The sequence below is a fragment of the Mytilus galloprovincialis genome, chromosome 12 (genome assembly GCF_965363235.1).
Source record: "Mytilus galloprovincialis chromosome 12, xbMytGall1.hap1.1, whole genome shotgun sequence".
NCBI classification, from domain to species: Eukaryota; Metazoa; Mollusca; class Bivalvia; order Mytilida; family Mytilidae; genus Mytilus; species Mytilus galloprovincialis.
Genome location: NC_134849.1, coordinates 45020848 through 45037172, shown reverse-complemented (window position 1 = coordinate 45037172; position 16325 = coordinate 45020848). Strand labels below are relative to the sequence as shown.

At 32.9% G+C, this 16325-nt stretch overlaps 1 protein-coding gene across 3 annotated transcripts in view; it reads right to left on the bottom strand.

Annotated features, from left to right (window-relative positions):
* Positions 1-16325, bottom strand: part of LOC143053912 (uncharacterized) — a 46679-nt gene that overhangs the window by 13761 nt on the left and 16593 nt on the right. For all 3 annotated transcript variants that reach the window (XM_076226710.1, XM_076226711.1, XM_076226712.1), the window contains exons 2-3: positions 5298-5943; positions 4314-4344 (exon numbers count right to left, since the gene is read on the bottom strand). In XM_076226710.1, the coding sequence (XP_076082825.1) occupies positions 4314-4344; positions 5298-5943 (677 nt within the window). The remainder of the gene's footprint in view (positions 1-4313; positions 4345-5297; positions 5944-16325) is intronic.

The window sequence follows — 16325 nt, the reverse complement described above, 5'->3', positions numbered from 1 at the left end:
CTTGTGCAACACGAAAAAAGAAAGAGCAATTTTTATGGCTTCTTGCAATTGCATACTTGTTAAATCGTATTGAATTCGGTATCAAATTTATATTAATCATAAAGCTTCATATCTTGAATATTGAAAACAGGTATAACTTATTTACATGCATTACGATTGATATAAAAACATCCGGTTCGTTTTGTTTTTTTCTTCATCTAGATTTGAGAAAGAAGCAACTTTGTTACACTCAAACAATTATGGACCAAACAATTGATTTATAAAAATGTTACATGTTGTCTTCTTATGTCGTCTGAATTACAATATATTATTGATCTGTAAGTGATTATCCGCCATCCATTATAACTATCTAATATGTTTATTTGGCACGCCATACTCGATAAAAGTGCGGACGTGATAGAAAGCACTCTTTACCAAAATGTCAACGGAGATTACATTCCACGGAGGTTACATTTCGACGATTTCGTCATTTATGAACCATAATATGTATATCTAAAGATCGGAGTTAAACTAAAATTTAATGTTGACATCCATATCGATCTGTTGAATGTGAAATTTGTTTTCATAATTGATGTTTTTTTAAGAATTGGCCATTCCACGGAGATTACACGCTTAACAAATCTCTGCAGTTTTCAACTTTGCTTCGTTTTTCAGACTGATGTAACTTGGAATAAATGACCATTGTTATAAACAACATTATTTATGGTAACCTTATGATCAAATTTAACTCATATTACACTCTATACTGTACTAAATATTTTGTCCTGCTTGGTCTTTTATCCATCAATGGAAATTTCATCTTTTCGAAGAAAACATTATGGACGGCCGGTACGATCACGATCGTTGTGCATATGTACTAAACTTTATAAAAATTAAAAATATAGATAATAAAGAATTCTAAAATTCTCAGATATAAGTATAACAAGCTACGGGTATATAACTGGAAGTCGTTGGGTTTGCTTTCTTACGGAGGGACAAAATAACGTCATAAAATGGGCGCTTTAACGGAGAACCAGTGTTAGACGTCCGTCCATATTCGTTAAGCGTACGTTTTATCCGCTGACGTCCGTTCTGTCCGGTGGAAAACTTTGAGCATGTTCAAAACTTTGAACGGACGTCCAACGGATAAAATGTCCGTTGAACGTCCGTTGGGCGTCCTTTTTGTACGGTACTCGTCCATTTCGTTTCCGTTTTGTATCCGTTACGTGTCCGTTATACATCCGTTGGAGGTCTGGAAGATAAATTCACCAACGGACTTCTACCGGTTGTTAAACGGATAAAACGGATGAGAAACGGACTCATACCGGATGTATAACGGATAAAACGGATAATGAACGGATGTATAACGGATAAAACGGATGATGAACGGATCTAAAACGGATAAATGCCAATTGGAAATTTCGCGTTAGAAATGCCAATTATTGGTATGTCAGATTTCTTAAGGTTCGTGAATTCTTATTATTCATAATCGATCTTAGAGTATAAGCACGTCTTCACAATCAAGCAGCTCTTATTCAGGCCAGACACTGCCCGTTGGCGGAATTCTGAAGACCAAACCAAAGCCAGTTACACAGAAACATTTTGAATATTTATGCGATTTACATAAATTATTATTGTCGCCTTTGATTTTTCCGTATATCATGTTCATCCGTTTTATCCGGTACGCTTCCGTTAGGTGTCCGTTGTATGCGGTACTTGTCCGTTGGATGTACGTTCGACATCCGTTCTGTCCGGTACGTTTTCGTTTCTCGTACGTTGCATATCCGTTGTGTGTCCGTTATGCATCCGTTACGCGTCCGTTTTATTCGGCCAGTACATCAACGGACTCCCAACAGATAACAATTTTGTCAACGTACAACTTTTATTTTCATCCGTTAGGCGTCCATTCGTGCTATCCGGTAATGTGTGACCGAAGCTTAACTCTTAATCAGCTATATTGCAGTTCTTAGAAACTTTTCGGCTGTTGGTCGTTCATAAAGATAAATCCACAAATGAGACTTCGGAGTCCTGGGTTGAGTTCAATATCGTAGCAGCTACGTAGTGCTACGTAGATTTTGACTATTGAACGTATAGCTATAGACTAGTTGCTACATAGATATTGATAGCAGCTACGTAGCCGCTACGTAGCAGCTTCGATATTGCACTCAACCCTGGATCTTTTAACGTGTCCTTACACTTTTAGATGAAGTAACTAATATATATTTATCAATTATACCTTGTCCTAACGGACAATGCAATGTACACAAATGAGATCAAGTTTAAATTTTTAGATCAAGTTTGAATTTGCCCGATCAGATGAGAATTCACACATATGAGATGTACTGAATGTTTCATTTTAAAGAGTCTAAATTTAACAGCTACATTTCAAATTAATCCCGTTAAAGGTCTTTATTTCTTATCGATTACATAACGATTATATATTGCGGTATATCATTGATATTAGTTCTAAGAATTGGTACAGAAAGAAAATCAAGCCATGGTGTCGCAATGATAATTGTATTAACCTCGAAAGTAGGAATATTGTTGATAATTATATATTCTACACTGATACACACTCTGAATTTAAGAGCAATATAAAACACTAGTTTGTAGCCAGGCTTAAGCTTGTAGCCAGGTTAATATTACAAGGACTTAGGTAGAACTAAATGTACTGCGGCAACTATCACATACAAACCCCGGTATGCAGTTTAAAAATTATGTGTATGTTATATGTATTAATGGCTACTCATGGACTTCGTTATTGGACATAACTGTGCACCTTATTATAAGCTTGATTTCACCAAACAACTAGGCTAAAAATAAAGCGTATGTTTTTAAACTCTGGTTCGAACCTGCGAATTCGCGGGTATGGTATAGTCTCGATAACGACCTTCATAACTTGTCAATATTTTTAGCTTATTTCGACTCCTTACTGATGCTTTTCCGACTTAATGTATCAATCTTAAATTGTACATTAAAAAAACACCTAGTAGGTACCTCCTCTATCTTTGCAATAGATGCAAAATCTTACATTGTGAATGAATTTAACCGCTTACATTAATTTTACTATTTGACTCTTGGTTAATTTTATACATTATATTTTCAGTACATTTCATTTTGTATTTTGTCGTTCGATTCGTTCCAATTTTCTTCCGTTTCGCACTTTATAGGTACCCCTCTCTTCACTCCTTTTAGTTTTCATTATTTGGTGAGAACAACTTCACAAATATATAATATAAGTGATGTATATGTCGTTAGAATCCATATTTTGAATGATTGACAATAGAATGAGGTTCAGTCAACGTTTGTTCACACCATAAATATTATAAAGTTCCTCAATAAATTGCAAGGTATTAAAGCATCGATTTCGAGAAGTGAATTACATAAAACGAAGGTACGTACATGGTATAGTAAAGAATATAACAGAGTCAAAACAAATGGAATACACTATTAAAAGTTCATCATTTTAATATTTAATGAGTGCCATGCAGAATTTATTAAATAGAAACAAAAAGGATAAATCATCCAGTTTGCCATGATTTATTAAGGACGTAGACCTAGGTTAAGGGAGATAACTCATAAAATCACCAGTATGTTTGTGTCAACCACTTTCATAAATATCTTCTAAGCTTCTAGGTAACATAGATTATTTCCACTCTGTTTCAGGAAAATGCTTAAAAAACATTGGTGAAACTTGACTTTTACAAACACTTAACTGATTTAAAGAGTTATCTCCCTGAACCAAGGTCTACCCCCTTAAAGGAACTCATGAAATCTTAATGAAAAAAGAGAAAACAAAAGTAATTAAACAAAAACTTCCTCTTTTGGATTAAAGCAATACTAATTTCAAGATGAACGTTTGTTTTTTCTTTGTTTTTTTTGTTTTTGTTTTTTGTTTTTGTTTCTTTATGTTGTCAGCGTTTTGCTTCCTTTCCTATACTAATAAAATGAAAATTACACTTTAAAAACGTAAAAAGTGCGTCCGACGCTTTTTTTTAATTTGCTCCAGCAGGAACTCCCACACATTTCAAAAATTTCGGCCGACCAATCCGGAGCAACAAAGATTAAGCCCGATTTTCTGGTGGGGTTTTTGTTTTGTATGTAGCATTGTGTAGAATGTTGTAATCATTAGTAGTTTTTGTGATGAATTCGTCAGTCAATCTTCGACTAATAACTTCTGATTTTGACTTTTTAAGACGGTTTTATTTTCTTACTGTAAGCATGAAAATGTGAAGTTGCTGAACATATTACTAAAATATTTATGAGTAAGATATATGATATAAATATCAATTTGAAACCTACAGAATAATACATGACACGCAAAAACAACATACCTGAATTAGCATGTGCTTCCAATTCATCATCCTGAAATGTACAAAACTAGATTAAATGGTAGTTTGCCTTTTCAAACTGACCACTGTTTCCAGAAACAGTTTTTACCAAACACGCTAGATGATACATATTTGAGTATTTTCATATATATTTGTTTAGTTCATGGTTGATAATGATACTATATGATATTATTTAGATGTAAGTTATTAATGTCGAATATGATGATGCTCTTCAGAGAGTAACATCCGGATTTCTTCTTAAAAAATGGGGACCATGCTGGACTAGTGAAGTAAATTGTTAACAGCAGTAGTGCAATGTGTGTGAATAAAAAAAATACCACTGTTAATCTGAATAAAACATGTGTGCGTGTGTCGGACAAAGAAATATTTATTCAAAACACCTTTGTCCGGTTATATGCATGATGTAGACAAAACGTTACTGAAAACGCAGATAACGAGAAATTAAAGTTAAATGCAATAATAACATGAATATTGCACTGATCGTTAGATCTTTTGTTGGTACTTTTGTAACGTAAAGTTGTTGTGTCACTAACAGAAATATCATATTGCTTTTTATTCATTTTCAAATGATTATATTTTAAAGATCATGGAGTATCGGATAGCTTAAAAGTTTTGTAGACTAAAACTTAGTTAGTTATGCAACTTTCATATGCTTTTAGTATATACTTTTTTACGCGTTAATTTAGTAACTTTATGTTCGATTATCAACTTCTCATATTATTTTTTTATTTGTACTGATATTTGTCTTTTTCACAGACGAAGCATCATATGAACGGTTGCTGCATGAGATGAAGTAGATAAAAGATGGATTTTTCTGAACAATGTTTTTTTTTATATTTTTCTTGTTTTTTCGTTTTCCACTTTTTTATGTATTTCACTGTTTAATTTTGATGTACGTGTTGTTTACGTGGATTAAAATGAAACTTTATTTTACGTCTACTCAAAACTTGGGAAGCACATACTTACTGAATAAGAAGGTTCTCGCTCAAGTTTATACGCTACATACACAATTCCTCCCTTGTATATTTCCTTTGATAAATTGCCGATATCGAAGGATTGATTGCGCATTCTTTCGTCTGGTTTGATTAATGCGTAATATTGTATCAAAGCTTGTTCCAGGGCTAGAGCATAATTTTGCTGATTCGCTTCGATTGTTTTCTTATTCATTTGAATCGCCCTCTTGTAGCATTCTTTGATATTTTGCGGAATCAGATCCCTTTCAATGCATGCCAACACAATTAAACCGTCATAATCATCCTTCTTGTAAAATTGCCATCTACTATTTATACCTCCTCCAAGAGACCACGTAGTCTGTTTCATAGGGTTAAAGGTAGCCCTCTCGTGTTTTTTAACAAATGTCTTACCAATTGTAAAGTCTGTAACTTTTCGTTCAGTCTGTATTTCCAAAGCACTAAAAGATTCTTTAATTCTTAATTTCAATCTTGTGAAAGCTTCCTTAAAAGAAATTGGGTGTTTATTTCGATTTAGTTTGCCATGATCACATATATCAAACAATTCCACAAGGTTGTTCGAGTAACCTTGAAAGCCTCGACAAAGATCGTCGAACTCGGTAAATCCACGGACTGATTTAGTTGTTGACATAGCTTTTACTCTAAAACATATTTTAAAAAGGTAATTAATTTCATATAAACACAATACAGAACACGTGACAATGTGATTTCCTACACTCATTACCAGAAAATAAAAAAACAGTGTACCAACCTAAAGCAGTAAAACCAAAATACGATGTATATAATAATATATAATACAGATGTGTTTCCCTCTAAGATCAATAAGGATGCAGGCCTTGGTGTAGCCCTTACATACTTTGGCCGATAATACAATATTGAAAATCCAAATATCACCCATGCATATGGAAACTCTTGAATATATGACACCTACTCCCAGAAGATGGTATTGATTTAAAATATAAGGTTGCTAGAACACATTCAAGTCAATACTATAAAAGAAAACATTTGTAGCTCTCTATTATTCTCCGTATATAATACATGGTAAGACCAGTAAAATATACTTCAAAATTGTAAGTTGTAACACTGTTGAATTTGCAGTCACTCACTAAATACAAACTAACAGTATTCGAACGTAAATGAATGGAAATGAACAAACACATGTCGAAATACCAAGACAGACAAACACATGTATATGATGTTTTTAAAAAAAGTTAAATCTTTTTACACAGAAAAATAGATAACAATTTTTATTAGATATGCTCATTTTCTAAGCTGCAGAGATGTAACTTTTAAACTGTTTTATTCATAAAAAGACTGCATTCATTTAAAGATCGAAAAAAAAATCTAAATAAAAAAACCGAGTTTTCTGGAAAGTTTCACATGCGTATGGATATGATGAATAATAAACAAAGGATTCGCATTATGTTAACACATTGAATTTCAGAATACTATGTTATTATCCATGCAGTGCCATTGAAAAAAATCCTACATACTCTCATATTACTTTTTTTCATGGTTTAAAAAGCCATATTCAAAAATGCTATAAGAGTCTTGTAATGTTTTCATGATTTTTTTAAGAAAACGGATGCCAATACAATGTTAAATGTTTAAAAAGTCTAAAGAAAATTATCCCGCCAAATTTTCACTGGACCATATCTCGAAAAAAGTACAACCTTTCATATGTTCAGCTATTTCAATTCTGTTATTTATATACTATCAATTTATAACAGTCTTTTTAAAAGCTTGTTATATTGAAAATGAGTAGCAAACATCCTTTACTGCATTATTCTTTTTGAGATTTTGCTGTGTGAATTTGCTTTTATATTTCAAATAAGACTTCTGATCAACGGATCATTGTCCTTCAACAAATATTATACATGTTTCTCATCTGTTTTATATCAAGTTGTTTCCTAAAGTAAACCAATGAAATTAGTTGAAGAGTTACGTTTCTATTGTTCTATTGTTTATAGTTTTTAATTTCACTGGGGTAAAGCTGATGACCGTAACTGCATTCACGGTCATCCCAAGATGTCGGATGAAAAATTAGGTCAGTATTTTTATTGTCTGTTAAGGTGTTTCTACATCATTTTCTATACAAAGCATACTTTGATACGATGTAAATTTATAAAAGATTCACACGGAAGTCACAAATCTTTACCGAGGAACGTGTATAAAACGGGGATTTGGATTTGAAAAATTCGCTAGGATGACCGTAAATCGTAATCGAGATGACCGTAACAGGATTAGCGATTCATAACAAGGCTGACCGTAATTGGTTAAAAGATGACCGTAAATTGTTAAGGATGACCGTAACTTTTAAAGGATGACCGTAACTTTTAAAGGATGACCGTCAATTCTAAGAAATATTCATATTTGTATTCATAACTGTTTGTCGAGTTTGTCTCATAAGGGGTTCGTTTAGCGGTTATAAATATGTTTAATTTATCAATTTCTTTTCAACTATTTGCCGTATTTAGAGTTTATGACAATGATAGTAAATTGCATATTTCTCGTTAACAATTAGATATTTAAGGAATGACTGTAATATTTTTTTCTGTCTATGAAGAAATAACATAATAAATTTGGTGCCACTGAATAACGCGCGTAGCGGGTTATTTAACAATGTGCATCACATTTTTTTATGTTATTTCGAATAGACAGAAAAAATATTACAGTCATTTCTTATAATTTAATTCTAGATTCCATTTTAAACCATAGAAAACCATGAAAAAACGTTGATGACGTCACGCTCACATGACTAAATTTTGTCTATGGGCTCAGAACAAAATAACGTCAGCCAATCAGGATTCAGTTTCTCTATTTATTTGTGATCATCTGCTTCTGACACGAGGAGGATTGCTGTAATTGCCTATCGCAGTCAACAGTATTTCCAATCAGGGTCCCAAAGCGGACATTTATACAATTACCAATAATGAAAGTATATGCAAAAACATTGTAAATTATATAACGTGACAGATATTATAATAGACAAATGACAATAAATTTGTTTATCTGTATAGGAGACACCAATTCAAGGGACGGTGCTGTAGGATAAAATGTTGACTGCGATAGGCAATTACAGCAATCCTCCTCGAGTCAGAAGCAGCTGAACACAAATAAATAGAGAAACTGAATCCAGTCACTTATTTTTTTTTTTAAAACAACAATAACTAATTTTGCGAAACATGGAATATAAATCTGCTATTTGCAGTGTTTAACTAGGAATATACACAACTCTTTTCATACAGTTGAGTTATCACAAGACAGCAGCCATAGCAACTTCTCTTGGGAATTTAAGTTAATGAAATTGGAACATGATTCAGATGTGAGATACATAGTGTCTGTATTCGTTATATTTTGTGCAATAAAAGAGAAAATGAACTTCATTTTCAATATTACCAGAATGACATTGCTGAAATACGGTCTAAGGTTTTGAGGAGTACCCTGGTATCGTTCTATTTTAATCTGCAAATGGTGAGATGACACCCTCAATTTTGTTAATGATCTCCTACGCTAAAATTTTGTTATGATATTTATATAGATACTTTTCGAAACCATAATTATCATAAACTGTCACATAAGTGCGGGCCTCTCCTTCTGGTTTCTTGGTCAGTTGATCCTTCCAAAATTTGTATGCACGTCTCTTTCAATATTTTCCTGATGGTATTATATGAAATATTTTTCCCATCATTTAGATTTGAAAAACCAGGAAGAGTTTTTAAAATGTGTTGGAGAAAGCTATACCATGACGATTTATACTGAGAATCTAGAGATTTGAATGCTGGTATGCATCTTGTAATAAAGGAAATTATTCTTATATTTTTGTCTAAGCCAATAATTCAAAACAGACCTCACTAATTAAAAGTACAGTGGAAACGTCAGTTAAAATAAGGCTGCACACAATTTTTGTTTTTATTTGTGCCGACCAGAATGAATTTACAAAATTTACTGTGTAGCTTCACACAAGTTAAATTTGAATACATTTTATCCATGCAAATTAGTTGGTTTCCATATCTTAATTTTGCTATCAAGGGATTTAATGAGCTCCAAATTTCACTTCCATATAGAGGAATAAGCTTAATAGCATGCTTAAAAACATGTATACAGTACTAGTTTTTAAGGATTTAGAGATAATATGCCTATTAATATTTACATGGTCTAGAGATTTTTCAAAATAGTTGGGAAGGTCATTGATGAAAATTTCAAACAGGTTAGGACTTATGTTATCTCCTTGTATAACTCCAAACTGTGTAGGGAAGAATATAATACAAATTGACAGCGATGCGACGAAAAGTTGAAGGAAAAAAAACATTGATTAAGCATAAGATTATCCAGCGGAATCAGATTAAAATCTTAACATCTGCCTTGAAATATACAAACAGTCCATTGACAACACCGGATCCAATGGAACTGCAAAATTTATTCGGGCATTCAGTTGGTTTGACTGAGATTAAACATTCCGTAACAAATGAAAAGCAATATGTTCAGTAAATATTCCATTAGATAAGGATTTCAATACGGAAATGAAGTCTTCGTATCGCCCTATCTCTTTTAGTTTTGCTTCAATATTTGGCAATAGTTCATAAATATGAAAAAAGATGTGATATATTTGCCAATTAGACAACTCTATGGAACGCCGGAACTGTCTTATAGTGTAAATATTTAATTTGTTTTGTCGATTTGCCTTTACGTCCTGTCATTTCTTCTTTATGTTATGTGCAGATGCCTTTATTTCCTGACACGGCATCTCTTTGTTATGTAAAATTAGCAATTAGTTTGGTCAAACAATTGTATGATAAGTCATTACTAAACTTTGTTGTGTAAAATATGCATTACATTATGCTGTAACTACTATATATGCTGTGAATACTTCGAAACTTACGATCAACCACCTATACATTCTCTCATATTTTATCTATGCTGTGTCTATTCTTCTTTTACGTAAGTCAGTTAATAATTGCATCCTGTCTCAAGTGTGATTGTTATGTCAAATGTTCTAAAGCTTTTGTTTTGATACACCTTTGTTCTATGCAAATCTCATGATATTATAGTCTTTTGGCGTTATGTTGTGTTTATACATATATATCTGCGGTGAAAAACACAATACATCATGGTATAATTCCTATGCGTTTTGCCGAACAGTTGATACTCTCTGTGAGCATTCATTACGTCATGTGCAAATGCCTTTTACATTATGTGCAAACAGCTAATACGTTTTGTGCAAACCTCGTTTACCTTATGTGCAAACATCGTTTACCTTATGTGCAAACATCGTTTACCTTATGTGCAAACACCTATTACGTTATGTGCAAATACCTATTAAGTTATGTCTAAAAACTACATCATTATGTGCAAACACTATTACGTTATGTGCAAATACCTATTACATTATGTGCAAACACCATGTAAGTTATGTGCAAATGCCTATTACATTATGTCCAAACATCTATTACGTTATGTGCAAACACCTATTACGTTCTGGTAAACGCTTTTTTGACACAGATTAAAACAAAACGCATCAATGATATGCATTTTGAAAATGAAGAAAATTAAAAGTTTGACCTTTCTAACAAACTGTGGATTTTTATATTAATTATATTGATTGGTGTAAAAATGCTATATACATACAATGTATCTAGTTTTATGGGAAATTATTTTGCTCTACTTAAAGAGTGTGCGTTATGCATCCATGCTTCAAAAATTTGTTTACTTTTCTTGTTGAAAATTGTAACAAATATATAGACACGACTTTAGTTTTCAAGAGGTGCAACCGAAAGGAACAATACGATATAAAAAGGAAGATGTGGTACGAATGCCAATGTGACAACTCTTCACAAGAGACCAGGATGATTTGTTATTACCCTCCCAGTAGGGTTTTCATCTAGCGAGAAACGTGTACTAGATTAATGCTACAAATGTAATGACGTCTCCCACGATTCATGTAGCAGCTAAGGAAACAAACGTTTAAGATTTTATTTTCGTTTATTTCTTTAACAGTTGTGAATATTATTCTGAATAACCTTCCTAAGACTTATTGTTTCCTCCGTCCCTAACAAGGCGTGTTGAGACGGTGGGTGTCCTGAAAGGGGGTGGTCAGATGACCCGCCCCTCTTATCTGACAATTTTTTTTAAACCAACAAGGAAGTTGGAAAAATTTGATTTGATTTTGAATCAGACAGGTAGAAGGGTGTAACAAAAAGCTGCATTTTCTCAAAAACATCTATTTTTTTCATATTAAAAACTGCATTATCCTGTAATCTACAAAAATGACGCATACACATATATTTTTTTAAATGAAAGGGTTATCAGCCTTGTTTCACTTTCGCTGGCCATACTCGAAATTAAATCCCGCAACTTGAAACTCCAGATAATGACTTTCATTTATCCGTATTTGGTCCGATAACTTTTCGAACCGTGTCATCAAGAACGATACAAAAAAAAAACATATTAAAGTAAATTGAAATGTTTTCTTCTATTATTTCTTTTATAAGTGATATGCATATCGTTTATTTTGTTAACATAATTTTCCCTTTGAATTTCAGAAAAAACCTGACTATCTATAAAAAAGATGTGGTATGAATGCCAATGAGACAATTCTCCACGAGAGAACAAATGACAAAGAAATAAATAACAATAGATCGTATTATGACCTTTAACAAAAAACCCATACCGCATAGTCATCTAATCTTTTTATTTTTCTACCCAATTTAATTTTTCACCAGTTTTTAAAAAATGGTTACAGTTAAGTAATCGGAGTGGCTATTTGTCCGGCTATTGCAATGCGCATGTCATATTATGTGCTTTCGGAAGTGCGTGTCATATTATCTTCAGTAGCACCAGGGAGCGCGTGTAATCTGATCACTGTTTTTTTTTCAATTTTAAGATCATGGCTGAAAACGGCGATATCAGTATTTCTGATAAATTTTGCAGTTTTCAGAATTTGAAAATGGAATACGATATAGTATGAACTTCAGAGAATCATGATATAATCTTATAAAAGGGAATAAAAAATAACTGAACTCACAAGGAAAATGGGAAATGAAAGATGATTGATCGGTGGACTATAGTTTTACCAGATAATTCGACTCGCTACAGCTGTCCTCGAAGTGGGATATAGCGGGGTGGGGTTGAGGTTACAAAAAGGGGGATGTTGGATAAGGCATTATAAAAAGTGGGGTAATGAAATATAGGGGAAACAAAGGTGGGATCTGAGGAGAAAAAATATTAGGAAAAAAAGCACACCTTGTCACCCCGACCCCCTTTCGTAAAGAAAATAAAATCCCACCTGGAATTTCTGAATAACATTTTAACAGTGTTATTAACCCTTTCTTTTTTTGGCGAGATGGGGGGGGGGGGGGGGGGGGGGGGCACCTCTCACTCGAAATATGGATAACTTTATGTTAAGAGCTCGATCTATAATTCTATTGTTTTTTTACCTTTTTCGGCTAGACAAAACTATTTTACGTTAACTTAAAATGCACGAGTCAAGATTTACAATCAATTTCTTCTCTCTTCTTACAATGAATTGAATAGAATAGACTAGAATATATTTTTTTTATTTCCCAAATTACAGAGCCCATAAAAGGCATCAAATCAGATACAATTGATGTAAGGCCATATAATGAAGTAATAAATACGGAATACTAGTATGTATGATTCCTCCCTAATTATTCGTTATCCACATTAGACTATGTACTAGTATACAGACAACAACAAGTTCAATTAGCAGTAACAAGATTGGGCCCCAACAATGAAGATTACAATCATTTGCTACCCCCTGGTGCTGCTGGAGATAATATTACACGCACACACAAATAGTGACATGCGCATTACATTGGCCGGACAAATAGTCCTGGTACTATTCGTCCGGCTAGCCGGACAAATAGCAACTGCCTTAAGTAATTCGTTTTTATCCTGCAATTAGCTAGTTATTGTATACAAATAACAGATAAACAACATTTTTTTTTGCTTTGTTTGTACATGTACAAATAAATTTTCCTGCTACCCGTTTCCATGTTGATCAATCGGTAATATGGATATTTCTTTCTGGGTAATAGTTCATTTTGGGGTTTTCTTCGAGTCCGCGTTTCAATAATTGTAAAAATCAAAGACAATGGTTAAGATTTAAACAACTTATGCTCAAATACCAGGTGTAAATTGTAAACAATATATGTACATTGTCAGAAATATAAAATGTATTAGTTCTCGCTGCGAAACAGGAGAAAATTCGGTAAGCCTCGCTTTTCGTCCTGTTTCTAAAGCTCGTACAAATAAATTTCACGTTTACCGACAAAGTACACATTATTCCACAGTTGTTAATATGAATTTATCTTTTTGTTCAATAATTCAACGAATATAGTCGTATAAATTAGGAACATCAACCTATTTTCCGAACGGAGAGTCATAAATTCAATGAATATTATTGCGAAATATACGGTATAAACGGTAAGCTTCGATGCGTTTAGTTATGAACGCGAATGGTTCGATAAATATAGCTAAATACACAATTAAGCCAAATGTTCATAAAAGGGATTTGCTGCACATCATTATTTTGAGAAATCTTATGTTAAACAATATAAAATTTCATACAAATATATTCTTTTGGATCTAATGTTATCATTCTAAAATATGTTTTGACAGTTTCCGTTAAATATTGCCATTTTTAGATATATCGGTCCCCCTTTTCTCGGCTACTGTTAAAGCGAGACGTTTTTTTTTTATTATGATAGCTAGCGAGGCATGAAGTTCATATGATTCAATCCAAATTATCCTCAAAGTGCGGTAAAAATCTTGAATTGATGCAATTACTTCGCCTTGAAATCGACGGAACATATTTAGTCAAAATTCTTATAAATTAAGAAAGTTCACTTGTCATGTTTTGTATTGTTGGAATTTCGGAACCCTCTTATTTATCCGTTTAAAGCACCATGAAACAATTGCCAGCTAACTCCCAGTTTTCAAAAATCTTTAAATGTGCAGTATGTCATTGATACAATTTGAGTTCACAAAATGAATCAAGATAAAATAAGAATAAAAAGACATTTGTAAAGAATATAAAACCCTTGTTATTTTTTATTAGTTTCAGGGCCGTAACTAAATTGAGGCAAATGAGGCAAATGCCTCATGTTGGAAATTTCAAAAAAAAAAAAAAAAAAAAAAGAACTGAAACAAAAGATTGTCTTCATATCAAATTGTTTTCACGGAAAGTGTCTTGCAAGACGCAAGTTCTCTTTACTCTCAGATGTCGCCCTTGCATGTTTATCGTGGTCCATGTTTCTATTTTATTTTTAGTTTTCAGAGTTGATGGTCTATTGTTTGTACTTCTGTGTCCCGAGTTTGTCTTTTGTTCATTTATCGTCCTACTTTAAAACTATAAAGATATAGGAAGATGTGGTGTAAGTGCCAATGAGACAACTCTCCATCCAAATAGTCTGAGTGTTGATTTTCATTTGTAAACGTGTGGTTTTGCAATTTTGCATGTCCACCAATGTCCAGACATTGTACGAGAAAATATTTTAAGAATGTTAACGATGCTACTGGACACAGAAAACTATATTCGTTTCTGCGTGGAGAATTGAACTTGATATCAAAGAATACAAAACTGGCTCTTTTTGTTGTAGATAAAACTAGATAGCTGACATAGTTTAAATTAAAGTAAGACCACCAATTTCCTGGTATCAAATCATCTATAAAACATCAATGTATTGCCATATGATATTTTACATTAAAGGGTTAAACTTGCATTAAGTCGTGTTCAGACCCTTTAACAGAAATAAAAGAAGATGGAGTAAATGTGCACGGGACCTAATCTCACACAAAGTTAATGCATAGTAAAAATACAAATGATCAATGGTCAAAGTTTTTATTCTTGTTCTTCATCTTGATAGTTTCTGGAGGGTCTTCAACAATAAAAGAATCATTAATACCGTAAAACAAGGTCAAGGTGATCCTTAGTGTCGACTTAAGCAGTACTAGTACTTAAAATATACCACTGCACTGTCACTATATATAAATCTAGTCACAAAAAAAATCACCAAAGTCTAAGAACAATACGAGACAAAGAACAGACAGACAGATGCGATTTTAATGATTGTGAGAATTACGATTTTTGCTTTATCCTTCATATCGGTCTACTTTTAATGTTGTCCCCGTAAAACCCGTAAAAGTCTTAAATTACAATGAATCTATGTTTTTCCTTTGAGACCAGAATATTGTCAAAAAAAAGCGCTAAAAAAAATTGCGTTTCAATGTAAGAAAGAGTCCGGGAAACGCTCAGAAGGCACGATTTTGCTTTATTTTTCTCAGAGCTTCTGGGGCCTTGAGCGGCCACCAGACCCCTCGCCAAAAACAATTTCGCCTCGCTAAGCTCGGCGAATATATTTTGCCTCACTATTAAAAGAGGCTAGTCTGAGTTTTTGAGAACATCTTTATGTTAAAGATATTAATCAAAGTACTGAAGTACTGAACATCGGATGACCGCAAGTTCTAGTGGACGGTCACAAGCACTTGTCTCAGAAAACCAAATCACATCTCTTTACCTGTAAGTGACGTGATAATTTCAACCTCTTCGTAGAAGTGATACAAATCAGTAAACTCTGTTTTTTTTTTTTTTTTGTTATACATTATTTTAATATTTGTAAATTACAGTTTATAATTTTTATCCATTTGTATATCATTCTATTGCACTATATTAATTATAGTGCTGTGCAAGTGCATGGTGGACACTCTTCTGTACTAATTCGATTTTTCTGATAGATTGAATTTGAGTGGGCATTCATATTTTCCAGCAAAACATTCAATGTCCCACGCAGAGAGAGTTAGCAAAGACAGATAACTCTGCATGGGAGATGCAAACGTTTGTGACCAAGGAAAAATTCAGCTTCGTTTATTATTTTGGACTTTAATTTAAAATTCTCAAATTTGATATTTTAGACTTTAATTCTCTGTGTTTTATAATTCATATTATTTTATAATTTTGTTTCTATTTACATTTCGTATCCAGGACTTAAAATCAACATGCTTT